Genomic DNA, 20,705 nt, shown 5'->3' on the forward strand with positions numbered 1-20,705 from the left:
CCCTGGAGCAAGGCAAGGCCAGGGAAGGGGCCTGGAGCCTGGGTTGGCCCTGCTGCTCTGTGGGCAGCCTCCTCCTGGTGCAGGGAGAGGGGGACTAGGAGATGCAGGCGGGGACAGCTCGGGGTTCGCATGGGACAGGTAATGGGTAAAAGCCGAAGAGAAATACAGAACCTCGGCCCTGTAGGGACCTTACCTGCTGGGTCTGTGCCCACGTGCATTTCTTACAAGGGTGGCAGTAGATAGTGGGGCTCAGGAGGCATTCCCTTAGGTAACTCGGGAAACAGCATCCCTGTGTGTTTATCTGACTGCCCTGGTCTTCACTGCTGTGCGGGCAGGGGCTGCTTTCTCTAGCTGCAGCGAGTGCGCTCCTCTTCGTCGAGTACATGGGCTTCTAATTGCAGTGGCTTTTGTTTCTGCAGAGCACGGGCTCTAGGGAGCGGGCTCAGTAGTTGCGGTGCATGGGCTTAGTTGCTCCGCAGCATGTTGGATCTTCCCGGACCAGGGATCAAACCCGTGTCCCCTGCATTGGCAGGCAGCTTCTTTACCACTGGACCACCAGCGAAGTCCCAAAGGTTTCTTTTGAAAAAGGTACTGTAAAGTCAAGACTGATGGAACAAAATAGAAAGCCCAGAGATAAATCCACACACATATGGACACCTTATCTTTGACAAAGGAGGCAAGAATATACAATGGAGTAAAGACAATCTCTTTAACAAGTGGTGCTGGGAAAACTGGTCAACCACTTGTAAAAGAATGAAACTAGATCACTTTCTAACACCGCACACAAAAATAAACTCAAAATGGATTAAAGATCTAAATGTAAGATCAGAAACTATAAAACTCCTAGAGGAGAACATAGGCAAAACACTCTCAGACATAAATCACAGCAGGATCCTCTATGATCCACCTCCCAGAATGCTGGAAATAAAAGCAAAAATAAACAAATGGGATCTAATTAAAATTAAAAGCTTCTGCACAACAAAGGAAAATATAAGCAAGGTGAAAAGACAGCCTTCTGAATGGGAGAAAATAATAGCAAATGAAGCAACTGACAAACAACTAATCTCAAAAATATACAAGCAACTTCTGCAGCTCAACTCCAGAAAAATAAACGACCCAATCAAAAAATGGGCCAAAGAACTAAATAGACATTTCTCCAAAGAAGACATACGGATGGCTAACAAACACATGAAAAGATGCTCAACATCACTCATTATTAGAGAAATGCAAATCAAAACCACAATGAGGTACCACTTCACACCAGTCAGAATGGCTGCGATCCAAAAATCTGCAAGCAATAAATGCTGGAGAGGGTGTGGAGAAAAGGGAACCCTCCTACACTGTTGGTGGGAATGCAAACTAGTACAGCCACTATGGAGAACAGTGTGGAGATTCCTTAAAAAATTGCAAATAGAACTACCTTATGACCCAGCAATCCCACTTCTGGGCATACACACCGAGGAAACCAGAATTGAAAGAGACACATGTACCCCAATGTTCATCGCAGCACTGTTTATAATAGCCAGGACATGGAAACAACCTAGATGTCCATCAGCAGATGAATGGATAAGAAAGCTGTGGTACATATACACAATGGAATATTACTCAGCCGTTAAAAAGAATTCATTTGAATCAGTTCTGATGAGATGGATGAAACTGGAGCCGATTATACAGAGTGAAGTAAGCCAGAAAGAAAAACACCAATACAGTATACTAACACATATATATGGAATTTAGGAAGATGGCAATGACGACCCTGTATGCAAGACAGGGAAAGAGACACAGATGTGTATAACGGACTTTTGGACTCAGAGGGAGAGGGAGAGGGTGGGATGATTTGGGAGAATGCCATTCTAACATGTATACTATCATGTGAATTGAATCGCCAGTCTATGTCTGACGCAGGATGCAGCATGCTTGGAGCTGGTGCATGGGGATGACCTAGAAAGATGTTATGGGGAGGGAGGTGGGAGGCGGGATCATGTTTGGGAATGCATGTAAGAATTAAAGATTTTAAAATTTAAAAAATAAAAAACTAAAAAAAAAAAAAAAGTCAAGACTGGCTTCAACGTCCTTCAGAAGCACACGAGCTAAGTAGGGGTGGCTGGGCAGTGTGGGGCCATGTGCAGGGTGACGGGCAACATCACAGGTGGCTTGAGAGCCTCACTGGGACGGTACAAGGTGCTCCTCACCAACTGTCCTTGTCGCAGAGGCTGGGTCCAGACCAGCTCCACAGGCATCTGAGTGTCACCAGTTGTTAGATATCCTGTGTCAGCAGCACAACGTCCTGAGATAACTGGTGGATTCTAAGTATGGACCTCTGCAGACTCAAGACTCCCCTGTTCTCTTAGGTCTGAGCCCCGGGAACAAGCCAGCTGGAGGCTGTGTGCCGGCTGGTATGAGGGCAGCTCTGTGAACTTCAGGGCATTTGTGAGAACTAGGAGCAGCAGCTAAAACCACCAAACTCAGGGCCAAGCGAGGAACTAGAAGCCTCCAAAACAGGCCCTGCCAGAAGGGACTCATGTCCTGGGTGGCGGCACAGACCTGTGCGCATCTCTCCCCACATTGGGAAGCACAGCAAGTGGCGACAGACAGCTCCGTGGCCTGGGCTCCAAGGAGGTGGGTCCACCGCCCTGGGCCCAGGATGAGCTGTGTTACAGAAACACCACGTGCTTGCTTCACTTCCTCCTGAAGCAGGACACCCTGCATCCTCCTGACCAATCAGCTCAACATGGATCCAGGGAAGAGGCTCAAGGCACCCAGACGCCCCACCCAGGATGGCCCTTCCCAGGTTGGGGCTGTGGCCACATTCCTGGACCCTGGGCCCAGCTTCCTCCTGTTCTCTGTTGGGGTGACAAGCACGTGCTCTCAGAGGAGCAGTGAGGCCTTGATTAGGACCCAGGTGACAGTGCTGACACAGCGATGGCCCAGCCCAGGCTCCACAGGGGAGAATTTCCCCGAAGGAAAGAGGAGCAGGAAGTGGGATCCCAGTGAAGATTGGTATCGGGGAGCAGCGCTCCTGGAGGTCCTGGAGCCTACTGCACCTCCCTGTTGCTGCACATATATAATATACACGCAGAGTACTCGGACAGGAGCCCACGGAGCAGGAGAAGCACTGGCATCGCGCTGGGGCCCTTCACCCCCGACATCCCTGCAACACACAGCAGGGGAGGTGATTCGTGTTTGTGTCCAGCTGGGGAAGTGAGCGGTGCACTTACTGTTGTGTGTGGGATGTTGGACCCAGAATAGGGTGAGGAGAGTCATTTCCATCGGTCTGAGAAGAGGGCACATGTGCATCCAGGAAGCACTCAATCTGGAGTCTGTCTTCCTGAGCCTCTCCCCCCAGGGTTAGGGTCCCTGTTAACCATTCATCTTCCTCATCCTTCAGCCTGCCCTATTGGTCCAAGAATATAGTCCTCAGACCCAGGCACCTCTGTCTTCTGGGAACCTGACACTGGGATTCCAGGTGCTTGGACCTAAGCTCCCTGCTGGAAGGGGCCTCTGGGGACAGACGGTGAGCTCCTGCGGGGTGACCTGCCCTACTTTCTGTCCTTCCTGAACTGTGCAGGTGTGGGGGCTTCTTCCCATTCTCTGACCTGGCCTGCATCCCTCCAGTTGCACGCTCTCTGTGCTCACTTAGCCAAACTCAGTTTTTGCTGCTCAGAACCACAGGGATCTCACCCGACACAGGGGTCACTGAGGAATCGCATCATCTGCACATTGAGCTGAACGGGGTGCAGCTCTAAGGGTTTAGGGGGACGCTGAATGGTTCTGTATCCAGTGCCTGGAACCCTGCCCAGGAGAAGTCTCTGCAGGTCTTGAATTCCCCAGGAACTTACAAAAAATTAAAGAAGGAATGAAACTCATGGTTTGGGGATCAGACAGATGCTGGCCATGACTGCTGACGTCTCCAGGAAGGAATGGAAGGGCCGATTGAAGCCTCAGGGAAACACGGGCTGAGAGGGAGTCAGAGGCACTGAGGAAAGTCTCCTGAGGGAGGTTTGGACAAAAGTGTGGAGAAGGCTCTGCAGCACATGGGGAGGGACTTAGGAGATGTCCTGGGATCATTTTCAGGTCCTGGGTCTCTGGCTTCCTGCCCTGGGCTCCAGTGTGGGAGACTGTTAGGTGCTCGCATGCTCCACATGTGGAAACACAGAGAGTCAGTGCCCTGTGGAGCAGGCTCATGGGGGTGAGAGCCACACCCAGATGCTCCCCTTTCCTCCCTGGAGAGGAGGAGCCTGAGGCATCCTATGAAGGCTCCTCAGAAGGTCGTGGCAGGTGCAATCCCAGATGGGTGACCAGGTCAGAACATGGCCTTGGATGGACTTTCCCTCCTTTCTGCCCACTTTCCCTAGCCCTCAGTCCTGCCCCTGATGATGGAGTGAGCCTGGCATCCAGCTCTGCTCTTGGGGGACCACAGGCTCCAGCAGGTTAGGCTGCAGGGAGGCTTTGAGTGTCTGTGCTCAGAGTCATCGGCAGCCGTGGAGGAGGGGAAGCAGGTAGGGGTAAGATCAATATTCTTAAGAGTCATTCCAGCCCCGTGTGGGCAATAGACAGGTGAGGCGGGGCAGTGCCCCAAGGTAAACACAAGAAGACGGTTCTAGAAGCTCCTCCAGGAGTCCTGGTGAAACCTGAAGGCAGCCTGGGTAAGGCGTGTGCTGTCTCTCTCTCCCCTTCTGTTTACGGCTGACCCTCTCTCACACCTGCACACAAGCCCTCTGCTCTCACTCACCCTCAGGTGCCCCGTGTCCATCCTGGTCCCCGGGGCTGGAGGAGGAGCATCCCCGTGCTCAGCCCAAATCAGACGACATGGGCTCCCCTGGGCGTCCCATGGGGCCTGGGGCTCTAGGGTCTGAGGGAAATGACTGGCTGGCAGGCAGGAGGAGCCATGGAGGACATGCTCCCTGAGATCCTGGGCGACAGGCTCACGGGGAAGGAGCTCAGGCATCCGGAGCCCAGCTGAGCCCATCAGTCAGCACAAGGAAGCCTCAGTGAATCCGTGCTATGTATTGAAATAAAGTCTAGAGAACACAAGGTGAGGAGATCCGGTGTTCGTCGTCAGTCGTGTCAGGCTCTTACTGACCTTATGGACTGTAGCCTGCCAGACTCCTTTCTCCATGGACTATTTCCAGGCAAAAATATTGGAGTGGATTGTCATTTCCTTCTCCAGGGATCTTGCCAACCCAGGAATTGAACACACGTCTCTTGTATTGGCAGGTGGATTCTTTACCACTGAGTCACATGGGAAGCCCGTGGAAAAGCATGGAGTTTCCTTAAAAAACTAAATATAGGGTTATTGTATGAGTCAGCACTTCTGGAAAAGACAGAAGCTCTAATCAAAAAGTAACCTGCATGCCAATGTTCATAGCAGCACTCTTTATAATAGCATGGAAGCAACCTAAGTGTCCATCAATAGAAAGAAAGAGATGCGAAATAACTGGAATAGTACCCAGCCATTAAAGCATAAAACAATGCTGTTTTTAGCTGCTTGGATTGACATAGAGATTATTGTAAATGAAGTAAGTCAGTCAGAGAAAGACAAATATTGTATGATCTCATTTATAGGTGGAATCTAAAAAGTAGTACAACTGAAATTATTTACAAATCAGAAACAGCCTCACAGACAAAGAAAACAAACTTATGGTACAAAAGAGGAAAGGGGAGTAAGGGTAAATAGGGATATGTGATTAACAGATGCGCACCACCATACATAAAATAGACAAACAATAAGGCTTTACTGTTAGCACACAAAACTACATGTGTGGTTTGGGAACGCATGTACCCCCGTGGTGGATTCATGTCAGTGTATGGCAAAACCAATACAGTGTTGTAAAGTAAAATAAAGTAAAAAAAAAAAAGAAAAGAAAAACAAACAAACAAAATGATACATATATCATAACATATCAAGAATAATTATTTCAGAATAATAGATATCAAGATGTAGCCTATTTATACTATTGAACATCCAAGAAAATAATAATCAAAATAAATAAATCACGATAGGCATCAAGGAAAAAAAAACTACATGTGTGATCAATACATTTGGCTGTACACCAGAAACCCACACAATACTGTAAGTCAACTACACTTCGATAAAAACAAACAAACAAACAAAGAAGTCCCTGCCTAATTAATAAAAACCTGCTGGGATCGAAGGTGAGCTGATGCTGGAGACACAGGGCTGGAGAACACCACCAGGGGGAGACTCTTCTCGCTGGGACATCACACCCTGAGGAGGGCGACAGAGGAGCCCCAGCTACTTCTCCTGGATCCCAACAGTCCTCACTCTGACTTTCCCTCATTTTCAACCCTTTCGTATTCCTGGGCTTCCACAGCTAGTTCCACCTGCCTTTCCTTTTATTCTACCCCCAGTGTGTGCTTTAGTCCAACATAAGTGGTTTCTCCCCTGCCCTCACTCTTTAGCCCCCCTCCTCCCTTAGTCCGGGCTCCAGGCTCTTTCTTTGCCCTCATCTGCCACCTGTATCCATCTCTCCCTTGCTGTGCTCAGCTCCAGAAATGCCAAATTCCTAACACCCAGCACCATCAATGCTTTCTCCCCTCCTTTTCCCCTCTAACAATCTGCCTCTGAGACACTCAGCAAATGTCCCTGGTCCCTGCAATCCTCTGGGGTTGAGAGAATCAAGCCCTCCTGCCGGATTCTCAGGGATCTCAGTGAGTAACTCCAATATGCTTTCCAACTCCTGGGCCCGCTGCCTCAGCTTTTCAGCTGACTCTGCCTTCGCTCCATCATGTAAATGTATTGACTCTTTCACCAGGAAGCCCACATCTATCACAAGGCCGATACATGACATGACTATGCCAGTGATACGGACTCCTTTTGCCATTGTTGAAGCCATGCTGCCAAAAGTTTTTGGCACCTGAACGCTGCCATGAATGAAGGTTTTCCCATTGGTTATGAAGAACTTGACTTTGGCTGCTAAGGCAGGGCTGCCTTCTATCACCCTGATTAATTGGAAATTCTTCTCAATGGTTTGTAGGACACTGATGAATGACCTCGTTGCAGAAATAATTTGAAGTTTCCTGTTAAGGAGTATATCTTCGATTACCTTCCATTTCTTTCTGTCACGGGACAGCAGTTGAATGGTTTTGGTTTCTGCTGATGATGTGTTTACGTGTTCCATGACGCTGGTGGACACACTGGTCACAGTAGACGCTATGCCCAGCCCTAACCCAGTGGCCAAGAGAGGCAGAGTGGCCCCCATTGTCAGAGGTGCCAGAGCCAGGCCAACGATGCTGAGGATGCCAGACACAGCGCCAGTGGAGTGGGCCACCACCTTGGAGATCGTGCAGTCCTTGTGCACCTTGTCAACTTTGTCTGCAAAAGCGCAGATCTTTTCTGTGTCTTCCTCCAGGTCCTGTTTCATCTCAGGAAACTCCTCCAAAAATGTCTTTCTGTCCAGCTGGTCTTGTTGGAGTGTGCATGGGTCCTTCCCACTCATGTTTTCCCATTTCAGGCTGTTCAGATATTCATGTAGTGCCTTTGCCTCCTCCCTGTAATAATGAAGGTCAAGGAATTAAGACAATTTGTTTGTCTGTAAAAATAGGCTGGACAAGATCTATTCTGCATAAATTACAGACATTGTTTTTTAAAGGTTTATAAGTGTTTCTTTTTATATTAAGCACATATTTGGACATTGTAAATGCTCCATATACTTATTCAATGGTGGAAAAAATATGCAAAAATCATAATAGGATACAATTAAGGTAGGCATTTGGTAAAGACACTCGGGGCAGGTCAAAACCATCACTTGCCAAGAGTTGGTAGGGTGGGCACTCCACAGAGAAACAAAGAGAAGTTTGATTGAAACAGAAAACCCTTCATTCGTGGACCTCAGTGTGTAGTGAGAAGTCAATCTGCTCTTAGCCCTTGATTCTGGGAAGTGGTCTCTAAGCCCCTAGAATGTTCTGGCTGATAGGAGTGTCCTTAATTGCTCTGGCCTTTGGTCACTGGACAAACAGAAAAGGTGACATTCGCGATGGGGCCTCTGGGTCACATGGTATCAGTTCTGACCTCTGGAGGAGCTGGACTTTAGGGCATTAGTATGACCGCCGGGAGGAGCTGGAGACCACAAGTTAGGATAATTTGTTTTTAAGTGGGTGAGATTCCCTGGCAGGCAGTGCTCTGCGTGTCCTGCCACACACTGAATCCAAGGCTGGAAAGCATCCTGGGGACACGGAAGCTTTGTGTATGAAACCCGCCTAGACTATCCCCGTGGCTGAAACTGCATCCTTTCCCATAATAAACCATAACCGGGATGACAACATCTTCAGTGAGCTCTGAGAATCCTTCTAGGGAATTCTCAAACCTGACGGTGATTATGGGAACCCCCAAACTTGCTACTGGTGTTAAATATAAGGACAGTCCTGGAGACTGTGTCCTCAGATTTTGCAGGTTGGCTAACTCTGCATACTTAGGAAAAAAAAAAAAAAAACACCAAAAGTCAGAGGGAGAAGGCACCTTAAAGATCAGTTTGCCTGGCATCTCCTCTCTTCCAAGGCTTGTGCCCTTGATCTTTCCATTGAAAACTCACTGGGCCCATCCACTTCCCCAGCTGACAGGGAAACAGGAGATGTGCTGTGAGCCCTGGTTCCCTTGGACCCTCTGGCTCACCTCACTGACTCCTGACCCATCTCCCAGCATCCCTGACCTCTCGGATGTTACATGTTAGCTGGTAAACATGCCTGCTCCCCAAGGCCATGTGCAACTTCATACACCCTCTCCAAGACTCAAGAGACTTGAGGAGTCACCCATCTGAATTGTTAATCCTGAAGAGACCGGCACTTGCACAGCGGGTGGAGGAAGTGTTCTCCTCTTGGGTGGGGATGCGTGAGGTCCTCAGAATCCCTCAGATGACACGCAATCACAGCCACTCACTGTGACCCTGGAGGGCTCGCTGAGCCACACGGCCTTCCCACTGTCAGGGCGGCTCCACGGAGACTAGAAGAGGGTCCCAGATGGAGGGAGAACCCAGGTCCCAGGCAGGGTGTGGAGGACATGATCACCCAGGGCCCTCCAGCCCAGCGTGAGCGGATCCCATCAGGGAAGAAAGAAATATCCCCACTCCCACTCCCGGAACCTCTGTTAGCATCACAGCCTCTTCAGCTTTGTGTCCTCGGGGCCCACTCTCTGCACTCTAGTCCTGGCCCTGCTGCCCAAGCCTGCCTGCTCGTCCTCCAACCTGGACCTTCTGCTCTACCCTGACCCTGGGTCTGACCCTGGTGCAGGCCTCCCTGGGCCTTTGGACAAGATGATTACATTTGCTTCCCCACCTCTGACCTGCAGTTCACTCTGAGGCCATCACCATAGTCCATCAGATTGAACTGCTATTCCCATTGGACACAGAAGAGACCTGGGGCCCCAAAACATAAGCCCAGAGCCCCAGAGCCAGGCAGGGCTACAGCCAGGACCCCACCAGCTCCACCCAGTTCCTCTCCAGCCTCTCTGCCATATGGACCACTTGGATCTTGCAGGGTTGTTACAGTTCCTAAGATGGGGAAGGAAAGGGCTCTAGTTAGAATCCCCAGCAACACAAAAGGATGTTAGCAGGATTTGCTGACTTGTTCAAAAGTGAACCCTATATGTCCTCCTCTCTAGGAAAAAGATCTTTGCCCCCTATCTCTTCCCAAGAAGTTATTTCAAAGTTAATATTAATTGAGCACCTACTCTGTGTTAGCCATCATGCAAAGCGCTTTGCATGCATGATCTCAGTGTCCTCATAAAAAACTGAACAGATGAAGAAACTAAGGCAGAGAGTAGTTCAGTAACATGTCCAAGGTCACATAACCTGACCCTGTAGCAGGTTTCATCTCTTCTCAACCCGAGGCCGTTCACTGGCAGCAAATGACATGAAGGAAACACTGCTTTTGGGATCTTGAGAAGGAACATCCTTGACTCCAATTATAGGATGCTGCCTGGAGGAGGTGTGCCTGCCAGGAGGAACCTGGCCTGGGGCAGAGGGATCTGAGTGGCATTCCTGGTGCAGCCATGCATGTTACCTGGGTAAACTGGCAGTAGCTACAAATTTCTTCGTATATTGGAGTACGACCTTCAGTTTCTGTTGTGTGACCTGGGAATGCTCAACAACAACTTTAAAAACAGTTTCACTCTCTAGATGGAAAAAGAAAAAAATAAAATAGAAGAAATTGTGGTGAAATGGAAATGGCGTTGAGTAGTTTGCTCCTTGGAAGAAAAGTTATGACCAACCTAGACAGCATATTAAAAAGCAGAGACATTACTTTGCCAACAAAGGTCTGCCTAGTCAAAGCTACGGTTTTTCCAGTAGTCATGTATGGATGTGAGAGTAAGATTATAAAGAAAGCTGAGCACCGAAGAATTGATGCTTTTGAACTGTGGGGCTGGAGAAGACTCTTTAGAGTCTCCTGGACTGCAAGGAGATCCTACAAGTCCATCCTAAAGGAAATCAGTCCTGAATATTCATTGGAAGGTCTGATGCTGAGGCTGAAACTCCAGTACTTTGGCCATCTGATGTGAAGAACTGACTCATTCGAAAAGACCCTAATGCTGGGAAAGATTGAAGGCGGGAGGAGAAGGGGAAAACAGGATGAGATGGTTGGATAGCATCACTAACTCAATGGACATGAGTTTGAGTAAACTCTGGGAGTTGGTGATGGAGAGGGAGGCTTGGCATGCTGCAGGCCATGGGTTGCAAAGAGTTTGACACGACTGAGCGCCTGAATCGAACTGAACTGAAAAAGTGTTTAAGGTCCATCTTCCTGACCAAATGTCCCTGGTATTATGGGTGGGGACATATGTGCCCCCTCTGCCCCAGTTCATATGTTGAAGCTCTGACCATCTCTCCCTGAGGACTGAGGTGGCACAGTCCTGACCTGAGTTCAGTTCAGGGTCCCCTAACCCTTGCAGAGTGGCTGAGGTAGGAGGGTGGCAGGGCGAGAACTGGAGCAAACAGGCTCTGTGGTGACACCCCAGGGTCTGGGAACAGGAGGCTTGGAGCAAGGGAGAGGGCAGGAGAAGCTCCAGGGATGTTAGGGGACCTCCTCTCCCTCTCCTGCCTGACCTTGGGGATCCCCATCAGCGGTCCCCCTCACCATGTCTTGGCCTCACTTCGGAGACCCTTGCTGGACGGCGGTGGAGGAAGAAGTAGACACCATGCTGTGGTGCCCTGAGGAGAGGGTTGGGGGTTGAGGCTGTCCCGATAGAACCCCGAATGTGGGGGGCTCCCCTGGCCTCTCTGGAGGGCTCCAGAATGCTTAGCCACCCCCTTCTTGGTTTTTGATTCCTTTGTGGGTTGTCTCAGCCTGGAGGCACCACCCTCAATTCTGGATCACAAGTGGAAACCAGCCAGACAAGAGATAGCTGAGTACCTGAGCAGTAAACGAGGTCTGTGGAGCTCATGATGGCAGCAGCAGGGTCTCAGAGATGTCTCTTCAGCCCTCCTGTCCAAGTCAGGCTGGAAGGAGGTGTGGCTTCACCCTTGGGGAAGAGAAAACAGGCTGTGGGCTAGATCACGAGCGAACAGCGGCTGCAGGGAGCAGCGAGGTGGGAGGCCTCTGGTGGGTTCCCCTGGGACGGCCACCAGTGCCACCAGGGACTTAACCCTTTGCGTTTCTCTGTCCCCTGGGCTCTGCTGGCTGTTAGTTAAGAAAAGTCACTCACCTCCTGCAGCTCCTTCCAAGCTGAGTCAGAGTCCTGCTCTCCTGTTGGGGCACAGGGAGAAGGCAATCAGACAGGAGACAGCCATCTGCGAAGTTATAGGAGCAATAAAACCAGAGACAGGAGAACTCATAGAAAGGAACATGGAAAGGAATGCTCTGGAAAGTGTGTGAGGCTGGACACCTGCGTCACTAACTGGTAATAACTCATGTTGATTCAGTGTCTGTGACGTGCAGGCTCCTGAAACTCAGGTAAAGATGGGTCAGCCCAAGACTTCATGCTGGTGCCAGTGTCTGGATTTGAACCCAAGTCTTTCTGATTCAAATAGCAGATAACTATGCTGTACTCTCAACAATATACAAAAATACTTACCTGGGGATATATGTTAATTGGTAAATGACTCTTTTTATTCCAAAATCATGTCTTGCTCCCTGTGCCTGAGTCTCTGCCTTGATAAAGTTTCTGGTGCTGCAGCTCCCACAGCCCACACCCTCCTTGCTTCTGCAGGAGCCTTTCTCCCACGAGCCCCCTCCCTGCAGCCCTGCCCTGGGCAGCTGGGGACCTGGGTGGCGCCCAGTCCTCTCTGCTGTCCTCCCCTAACTGTTGCACTTTGGGGTTGTTTCAAATTGTTTGTGTAAATGGTAGTGTAAAGAACACTCTTCTTGTATGAAACTTAGCCTGTACTTGAGACCATTTCCTTAAGCTGTTTCTGGAAGTAGAATGATGTGGTCAGGGATCTAAACATTTTAAATGTTTTCATACCTAGAGTCGCTCTCTTGTGCCAAAAAATTGCACCAATTTCTTAGTTATGTTCATATATGAGGGTGTCAATTCTTTTAATCTTGCCAATTCTCAGAAGTCTCTACTTTAAAACAGATCTTTACTGAGAGAGAATTTTTTAATTCTCTTTGGGATTACATTGCCTTGGTAGATGATGAAAGAAAGCAAACATTGATTACATTCAGCAGTGTTGTAAGAAGACAAAAGTGCGTTTATCAACTCCTCCTCCTGAGACCTGACGGAAGTGATAGGAAACATGCTTGCAGTTATAATAATGGCTACTGATGGGGGAGTCTCTGTGCTTGTGGTCTTTGTTCTGTATGATAGTTGATCTAAGACTTTACCGAACATAATTTGGATTATTCCAGTAACCCTTGAGATATGCACCCCAACTCTCCTCCTTTTTTCATAGATGTTATGTGCCTTGTCCAAGGTCAGAAATCTTGTCCATGACAGACTAGGTTTCAACCCACTTACTGGGCTCAAGAGCCCATACCTCGCCTCTTGGTAATCTGCTGCTAATATAAAGCCAGGAATGTGGGCAACAGGAGCCCAGAGTCTTCAGCAATAGCTTGAAGACTGACTGGATGAAGAAGTGACTGCTGAATAAAGAGGAGAGGAGGGAAGAAATGGAAAGGAGGTGTACAGGCAGGAGGAGTGCTTGCTTAGAGCAAAATGAGGGTGACACAGAGGAGAAAGCAGGGGATAGTCCCAGCAACCCACATCCCATCACATATTCACCCAAATCCACACCAGACGGAGGAAAATCTTAGTTCAGAGACTCCAGAAAAAATACTTCTGTATTCTGGAATTGAGGGGTCCTCGGGCAAGCACACTACAGGGAAGCTTACCAGTCAACTTATTCCCTCTAAAATATGAATGGGTCATCCAGGATTAGATACGTGGAAATGATGGCAATGTGGAAAAGGTTGACTAAGATAAACAGATGAAAGATGACACCAGAAGGGATGGATGGACAATTTTGAAGAAGAAAATAATTTTTAAAACTTGAACCCAGGTCGTCAAGTCAATTAAAAGGGATTTTTATTCATAAAATGAGATTCACTGAGAAGTGGGAAAAAATGAAACAGACAAAAAAAATCTTGGGAATTAATAAGTGTTTACAAAATAAGTCTAAAGAAAGATTGGAAAAGAAGGTCAAAAAAAGTTTCCAGAAAAAATTTTTTTTAATGACAGAAGAAATGGAGCTAAATCGAGAATAGAAATGTTGCTATTCACAATTGTTCCTTAGCAAGTTACTTGAGAGTGAGGTGCAGAGGCAAAGAAAAGTGTGTGTGTGTGTGAGTGTGTGTGTGTGTGTGTGTGCGCGGTGATGCAAAGGATAACCAAGAGAAAGAAAGATTCCTGAATGTGATCCAGGAATCAGGAACATCAACCCAGAGAGAAGGGACTCTAAGCTGGGCACACAGAGAGAGAAACCAGAGAAACCAGAGAGAAACCAGTTCAGAATGGGGTAAAATGTCCAGAGTCTGTGGGGACAGAGGACTCGGTATCATATGAGGCACAGGGGCAAAGAAATGGAGGAAATTTGAAGATAGACAGTGCAAGGCGTGAAAACAAAGGCAATTCCAAACATCAGGAAAAACTAAAGCTATGCCAAAATGTGTGTGCAAATACGGAGTATTAATACAAGTTACTCAAGAGAAAATGTTTAAAACATCACAAAAATGTAAATTCTCTTCTTTGACTTTTAACTTTTAGAACAAAGCATTTAAATATGAGAACTAAATTTCTTTGCTGTCAATCAATGGGAATATTAAATCACACTTCTAGAATGTGGGAGCTGAAGCACTGAAGGGAGAAAGAGAATTACTCTCATTTTACAAAGTGGGGGACCAAGAAACACCAGCTGAACCTGAGGGCCTAAGAAATAATGGCACAAATAAAGTGCATATATCCACAAAGTCTTCTAATAGAAGATGTAAGATTAGTGATATAATGACATTAGGAGAAGATAGGGATGGATATAAGAAAAAGTATAAAAATAACTGAAATCATTACCTTCCCTGGTAAGACGTAAGTTAATAGTATCAGACTTTTTAAATTAGGAAAAGAAAAATATGATACTTAATATTTACTAGCTATTGTGGTTGACGACTTCCCACTTTCCATCAGGCAGCATTCTAAGTGCTTCTCAAGCATTCACTTATTTTTAGTTCTCTCAATGACCCTAAGTAAGGAAATTATCGAAGGATATTGCTAAAGCAAATAACTGAAAGTGCTTTTTACTACAAAGGGGTGTGCAGAACCCTCTGTATAAACTGATTTATTTTAAACTTATGCTTTTAGTCTTTTGGATTTTTTTAATTTTATAAAAGCAGAAGTCACTTCACAGTAGTTAGTAGAATGGGTTGATTTCTGGTGCCACCACATAAAACTTGAGGAAGCAATTGGATTAAGAGACAAAAAGAAACAAGCCTGAGACCTGATGTGACAACTGTCAGTGTAGGAGACGTGTTTGTGATGATGAAGCCAGGTTCTCTAGGGAAAGGAGGGATGATAATACATGTAAAGCAGGACAATCACAGTGAAGTGTGGCCTTAAACAGGTCCATCATCCAGCAGCACCTTGCCCACAAACCTGTGCCCCCATGGGCTTCTGTCCACTCAGAGGAAGCCAGACTCCTCGAAGGGGAGGTCAGTTCCACAGGCCGGCCTCTATATCCACAGGTTGGCATCTATACACCCCCAAAGGCACAGATTCTCTTGGAAACGTTCAGAGCAGCATTTAGAAGGGGCACCCACATAAAATGAGCTTCCCTGGTGGTTGAGATGGTAAAGAATCTGCTTACAATGTGAGAGACCTGGATTCGAGCCCTGGGAAGATCCCCTGGAGAAGGAATGGCTACCCACTCCAGTATTCCAGTCTAGAGAATTCCATGGACAGAGGAGCCAGGCTCCTCTGACAGTCCATGGGATCACAAAGGGTTGGACCCGACTGAGCCACTGTAATGTAACTCACATATAATAATGCTGCTGACGATGGAAAGTGAATACTATGATCATGTTTCATTGGGCCAAGTTGATTCTGAGAAAGGCCATGAGTTCATAATAATTCAATGAGAAGAGTTTATATCAGGTGAGGCTAAGAAGGGAGACACAAAGCTTACAAAAGGTAGCTATGCTGCAAAGAGGAGAAACTGCAGTGGGAAAGAAAGAGGAGAAAGTGTAGTGGGAAATATTTCATTGTTAATTGAATTTAACGATAAGAGGAGTCTTAAAATCTATGGGCACATTGCCTTCTGTCTATTTATGTGACCATTATAAAGGACTGAGAAGGAAAGAATACCCCCGACATCCCAAGGCTGGCCTGGTATCACAACAGGGCGATGCTCTTCTCCCGTTGGATGCAAAGACTCTCACAGAACTCCAGCCTCACACAGGGTCACCCTGAGAGCTGGAGCAAAGGAGACAGCAATCACCCTTCACTGTACCCCCTCCCTGGGGTGAAAAGCATGACTGCTCCTTCTTTACCAATCACACGTTTATGCTCACTCTGGTCTCCCCTCTCCATAGATGAGTTACCGAGACCCCCACTGACAGAAGTGCCCATCATTTTCTGTGTCACCTAATCAGAGTGGACCCATTTCCTTAGTGAGAGAGTCAAAGTCTCTCAGTCATGTCCAACTCTTTGCAACCCCATGGACTATAGAGTCCCTGGAATTCTCTAGGCCAGAATACTGCAGTGGGTAGCCTTTCCCTTCTCCAGCGGATCTTTCCGACACAGGAATCCAACTGGGGTCTCCTGCATTGCAGGCAGATTCTTTACCAACTGAGCTATCAGGGAAGCCCCCATTTCCTTAGAGCCTCCCCCAAATCCCCTCACCTGTGCCCCCATCCTAGAATCTTTCTGTCACCTTCTCTCTGTGATGCCTGGGGTTGTCACTCAGGAAGAGTAACTTGTTCACTAGGGAGTGTGCCTGGTGGTGGAGGCTGGAGGCACTGCTTGTGTGGATGGCAGAGAATTCGCGCCAGCAGGTCTACCTTGAAGCAGGTGGGAGAGGAGAGCTGGCTGGTCCCGTGCTGCCCTCTCTGCCTGGAAGCTGCATGACCCAGGAGCCAGGGCAGCTGAATGACATCATGAAACACGAGGACCAGGAGCCAAGGCAGAGAGAAGAGGAGGGCTTGGGCAGAAAGAGCTGGGTCCTGGATGATGCCAAAACTTTGTAAATGCATCTGAACCCTCGACCTCATCCTTCCGCCCTTCCCTCCCATTCTTGGCCTTGTCCTGACCCTTGTCTGGGGCCTCAGCTGGGTGTGGATGCTGATGGTGCTTCCTCTGCTGGATTCCTCACCAGGGCTTCCTCCTCTGTTAGCCTCTGATTGGTCCCTTTCTGGAAAGGCTGTTGGTGGGAGAGGGGAGGACCCTGGAGAAGCCTGTCCCTGCCCAGCTGCTTGGCCAGGCATGCATCCCTCCCCTCCTCGTGGGCAGACAGATTCTCCCCAACATCTCCCTGTGTGCCTGCAGTCACCCTCCCTGGGAAGGGAAAGGGGCGTTAGGAAAGTCCCTGGCCGAGCACCTGGACTCTCCCGACTGCCCGAGCTCCCGTGTTCCTCACCCTCTCTGTCTCCGCAGGGCCTGCTGCAGGAGACTGACACCTCCCTGGCACAGGCTGCCCTCCCCATGCATGTGCCTCCCCACTGGCCTCACCGTGTGACGGGTTACTTGTCCCTGGAGGCCCAGCTCCAAGCCTCCCTCTGCCACCTTCCCCCAGTTGCTCCCCAGCTCCTCTTGAGGCTGCACTTTCCTGGTGGCGGTCCCTTTTTGCTGTTTCTCCAGGTCTGAGAACCCTTCCCGCATCATCAGGGGCCCTGTCTCTGCTCTGCTGCTCCTCGTGTCCAGGGCCTCTGGGCACCCTCCGCCCTCCTGGGCACAGCCTGGCCAAAATATGAGGGGCGGGACCCCTTATGGGGACATGAAACCAGCAGCTTCTCGATGACACAGCACAAGCCCAGTTCCCCCTGTTAAATTAGAAAGGGAGGGAGGGGAGAAGGGGAGAAAGAGGAAGAGAACGAGGTGGAGAAGAAACTAAAGATCCCAATCAATCAATCATTCAAAAGGATCCAACGTACACCAGAGAGAAAAAACTGAAGGGACTGAAGGAAGCATTAAAAATGACATTGATTTGAGAAAGCCTTTCTAAATACACACATTTCACAAGATATAATGGAAATCCTGACTTACTGAACTCTTGGAAATAAAAATTGTCAAGGATCCCATAAACCAGGTCAGAAAAAACATCTGCACCCACAGGGAAAAATGGAAATCAGCTTTTAAAAACTTAGTAAGAGAATAGAACAAACAATTCCCCACGAGGTAGCTTGCCCAGGGTCACACAGCTCTCTGTGGGCAGGGAGGAGGCCAAGACCAGGCCTTGGGACATGGGTCCGAGGGAGGGGTGGGAATGTGATTTTAATAACCCAACATTTCTAGGGTTGTCTCTGCTGGTAAAAAACATAGATCTAAGCTCATGCCCCTCCTGTTATACTGATGTCTGTAGAATTTGGCTTTTTATCTTAACATTGCAACACAGGGATATATGTGGACCTTGTGCAGTGAGCCCTTCTCACTTCTTCCGGCAGCGCCACCTTCCCCACACAGGACCTCCCATCACCCACATCCCGAGCAGAGGGCCTGGCAAACACAGGAAGCCAAAGCCTTTCGACTCCCCACTTGGTTTCCTGTCTATTTCCAGGCCTCAGTGTCCCCCAGGGCCTGGCACTGAGCCTGGCTCTCAGAGGCAATGTTTTTCAACACACCTTGATTCCCTGTAACTGAAAAAAATCCTCTTTCCCCCATCAGCCCCAGCCTAGCACCCTGGGGACAGCTTTAAGGTGGCCAGGCCATAGGAGGAGAGGCTCTGACTCCCCTGTCCTCCTCCACCCTGTCTGCTTCCTCCAATTTCTCAAAGTACTAAGCACACCCAACACCCACCTTCCTTCTGGGGTCACTGCTCATGTCTCAGGAGTCCACATCCTGAGCTGAGCCCACCGGAACGGGTGCCACCCTCCCTCTGCTCTGTTTAGGCGCCCTCAGCTGGGAGGAAGCCCTCAGACACACCTGCCTCCACTTCCAGGCTCTGCCCCTGCTTAACCTGCTGCCTCGGCCAGGACCTCACCTCTCTGAGCTTCTGTTTCCTTCTTCTGCCAACTAGTGACATCATCCTTTCTCAGATATTCATCCTGAGGATGGGGAGATGGGCAGGGTCCCTCCCCTCTGCTTACCCAGGGCTTTTCCTCTGGCTGAGTGTGAACAAGATCCAGATGTTCTCAGCTGTGCAGATGCAGCTGCCAGCTGTGCATCTCTGCAGTGACCACACACACCCTCTGTGCCTAGATACACCCTGGGAAGCAAAAGTGGAAGCAAAACCCTCACTTCTGAGTGGTTCAAGTCAAACAAACACCCTGCCCACCAGGCCCTACCCTGGGACTATCTCCACCTCCAGCTGACCCACTTAGAGAAAGAAGCCCAGTCGTGACATTCCACGTCCTTCTTGACACGGCCCACTCTGTATCAGGCTCCATGAAGGAAGACCTGCCACCAACACACCGTGAGTCCCTTGGCAAATCACTCCCCCCTCATTTCCATCTTCTCACCCCTCCAACCCCACACCCGCCAGCCTGCCTGCCTCATTCCCCTTCGTGCCGGCAGCATGAGGTAGAGTCCCAGAACAGACCAGTTGCTCAGTGCATGTTGGTCACACTCTGCTGCTGACGGCCACGTCCAGGTGGCTTCTAGGATTTACTCACACTTCTAGGTTCTTCTGCCAGGGACACCTGCTGCATCCAGCCGGGAGAAATGCGTTCTGCAAAGCCCAAATCTGGCACCACCTCCTCTGAGAAGCCCTCTGCGTCCACTGTTTCCTGTTCTGCTCCCGTGGTGCCTGGAAGAGGGCCCTAAGGTCATCCCTCAGCCACTCTGTCCGTGCCCTTCGCCCCACCCCTTTTGATCAGATGTCTCTGGACTGAGCCCTGCTGGCAGGGACGGAACTAGCACCTTTATTCCCGGTGGCCCACAGGAGGAGGCCCAGCCTTGGTGGTCACTGCAGTAAGGTGGATACAGAAGTTCATGGGAAGGGCTGAGAGCACGCTGCCCTTTTCTACCTTGGCTTATCTCCACCTGACAACAGATTTTTTCCTCTCCAAATGGAAGACTTGTATCAGAAACCAGTGTCCTGGCGACTCAGAAAGTCTGCAATGGAGAGCTCGCCCTACCTCTGTTTGGTTCCTGAGCAAAGAGCCTCTGTGGGCGGGGCTGAGCGAGTGGCAGGCACTGTGCTCGCACCGTCCGCGCCTTTCCTGTTGAATCTCACATCAGCTCTAGGAGTGCTGGCTCCGTTTCACAGATGAAGAAATGCAGGTCAAGTTCCCACAGTCTGAGAGGCCTGCAGCTGGACTGCTGGTGAACTTCTCGGTTTGCCTCAAGCAGAAGTGGCTGCAGTGGACCTGCATGCCCCACGGAGGCCCCCTGCCCTTCCCTCAGGGCGGCTTCACCCCAGGACACGTCCCTGGGCCATTGTGGTCCCCTCCCCCCAGGTTGGAGGGAGGGACAGGAGATTATTCCATGAGGATAGCCAACGGTAGTTTGGTCTTAAAGCCAACTGTTATGTATCTGATGTGTTTTGCATGTAAGGGAGCTGAGAGGAGGGAAGAGGTGGGAGCTTTGTTCCAGCAACTCAGGGACTTGCATTTGGTGGGAGAATGTCAGCAGCTCACGTCCTGCAAACATTCATTTGACACCGTGTTTCTAGAGCTCAGGGTTCAGGCCAGGACAGACGCCCCAGAGCCCAGACACAGAGGAGTCAAGGGACAAACGGGCAGCTGCCCTGCCCACTGACCTGCACAAGTCTGCCTCTGACCCCACAGGAGCTGCTGGAACTCAAGGATGCCTATTCCCCAGAGCTCAGCGTCCTCTGGGGACAGCCGGCTCTGGGTGTCACACCTACAGGAGGGACACAGAGAGGAACACTGGGAGGCAGGGGTTTTTCTGCAGGGAAAATTGGAGCACATTCACCCCTCCCACCTGCTCATTTTAAACCTCAGGCAGAACTCCAGGAAGCAGGGGGGCGGGAAAGCCATGTGGGCCTCCCCAGGGGACACCTGCCTGGGTGAGGGTGGCCAGGCCCTGCTTCCTCAGTCCCTCCACACAGGACAGCTGGGGGCCTTGAGCTGGTGGTGGGCATCCTGGGACTCACTTCCCAGCCAGGTAGCCCCTGCATCAGGCCTGGAAGCCAATGATGATGTCAGTGATC

The 20,705-nt window shown here is 49.5% G+C and overlaps 2 protein-coding genes across 14 annotated transcripts in view; one reads left to right on the forward strand and one right to left on the reverse strand.

Moving 5' to 3' along the window:
• LOC138437650 (apolipoprotein L3-like) overlaps positions 1-20,705 on the forward strand; it is a 228,711-nt gene that overhangs the window by 98,440 nt on the left and 109,566 nt on the right. The gene's annotated exons all lie outside the window — the stretch shown is intronic.
• On the reverse strand, positions 5,546-19,700 carry LOC138437646 (apolipoprotein L3-like). 13 transcript variants are annotated; one of them, XR_011256058.1, is made up of 7 exons: positions 19,451-19,698; positions 19,204-19,337; positions 18,679-18,797; positions 11,657-11,697; positions 11,365-11,473; positions 10,018-10,129; positions 5,546-7,512 (listed from the first exon to the last, which is right to left on the reverse strand). XR_011256058.1 is itself a non-coding variant. In XM_069585301.1 (6 exons), exons 4-6 carry the CDS (start codon positions 11,393-11,395, stop codon positions 6,528-6,530), a joined length of 1,128 nt encoding a protein of 375 aa, XP_069441402.1. In that variant the 5' UTR covers positions 11,396-11,473; positions 18,679-18,797; positions 19,204-19,337; positions 19,451-19,700; the 3' UTR covers positions 5,546-6,527. The 13 variants fall into 13 exon arrangements, 6 of the variants coding, with proteins under 6 accessions (XP_069441402.1, XP_069441399.1, XP_069441398.1 ...); XR_011256059.1 differs by having other exon boundaries at positions 19,558-19,690; XR_011256060.1 differs by lacking the exon at positions 10,018-10,129.

The sequence above is a fragment of the Ovis canadensis genome, chromosome 3, assembly GCF_042477335.2.
Source record: "Ovis canadensis isolate MfBH-ARS-UI-01 breed Bighorn chromosome 3, ARS-UI_OviCan_v2, whole genome shotgun sequence".
Taxonomy (NCBI): Eukaryota; Metazoa; Chordata; class Mammalia; order Artiodactyla; family Bovidae; genus Ovis; species Ovis canadensis.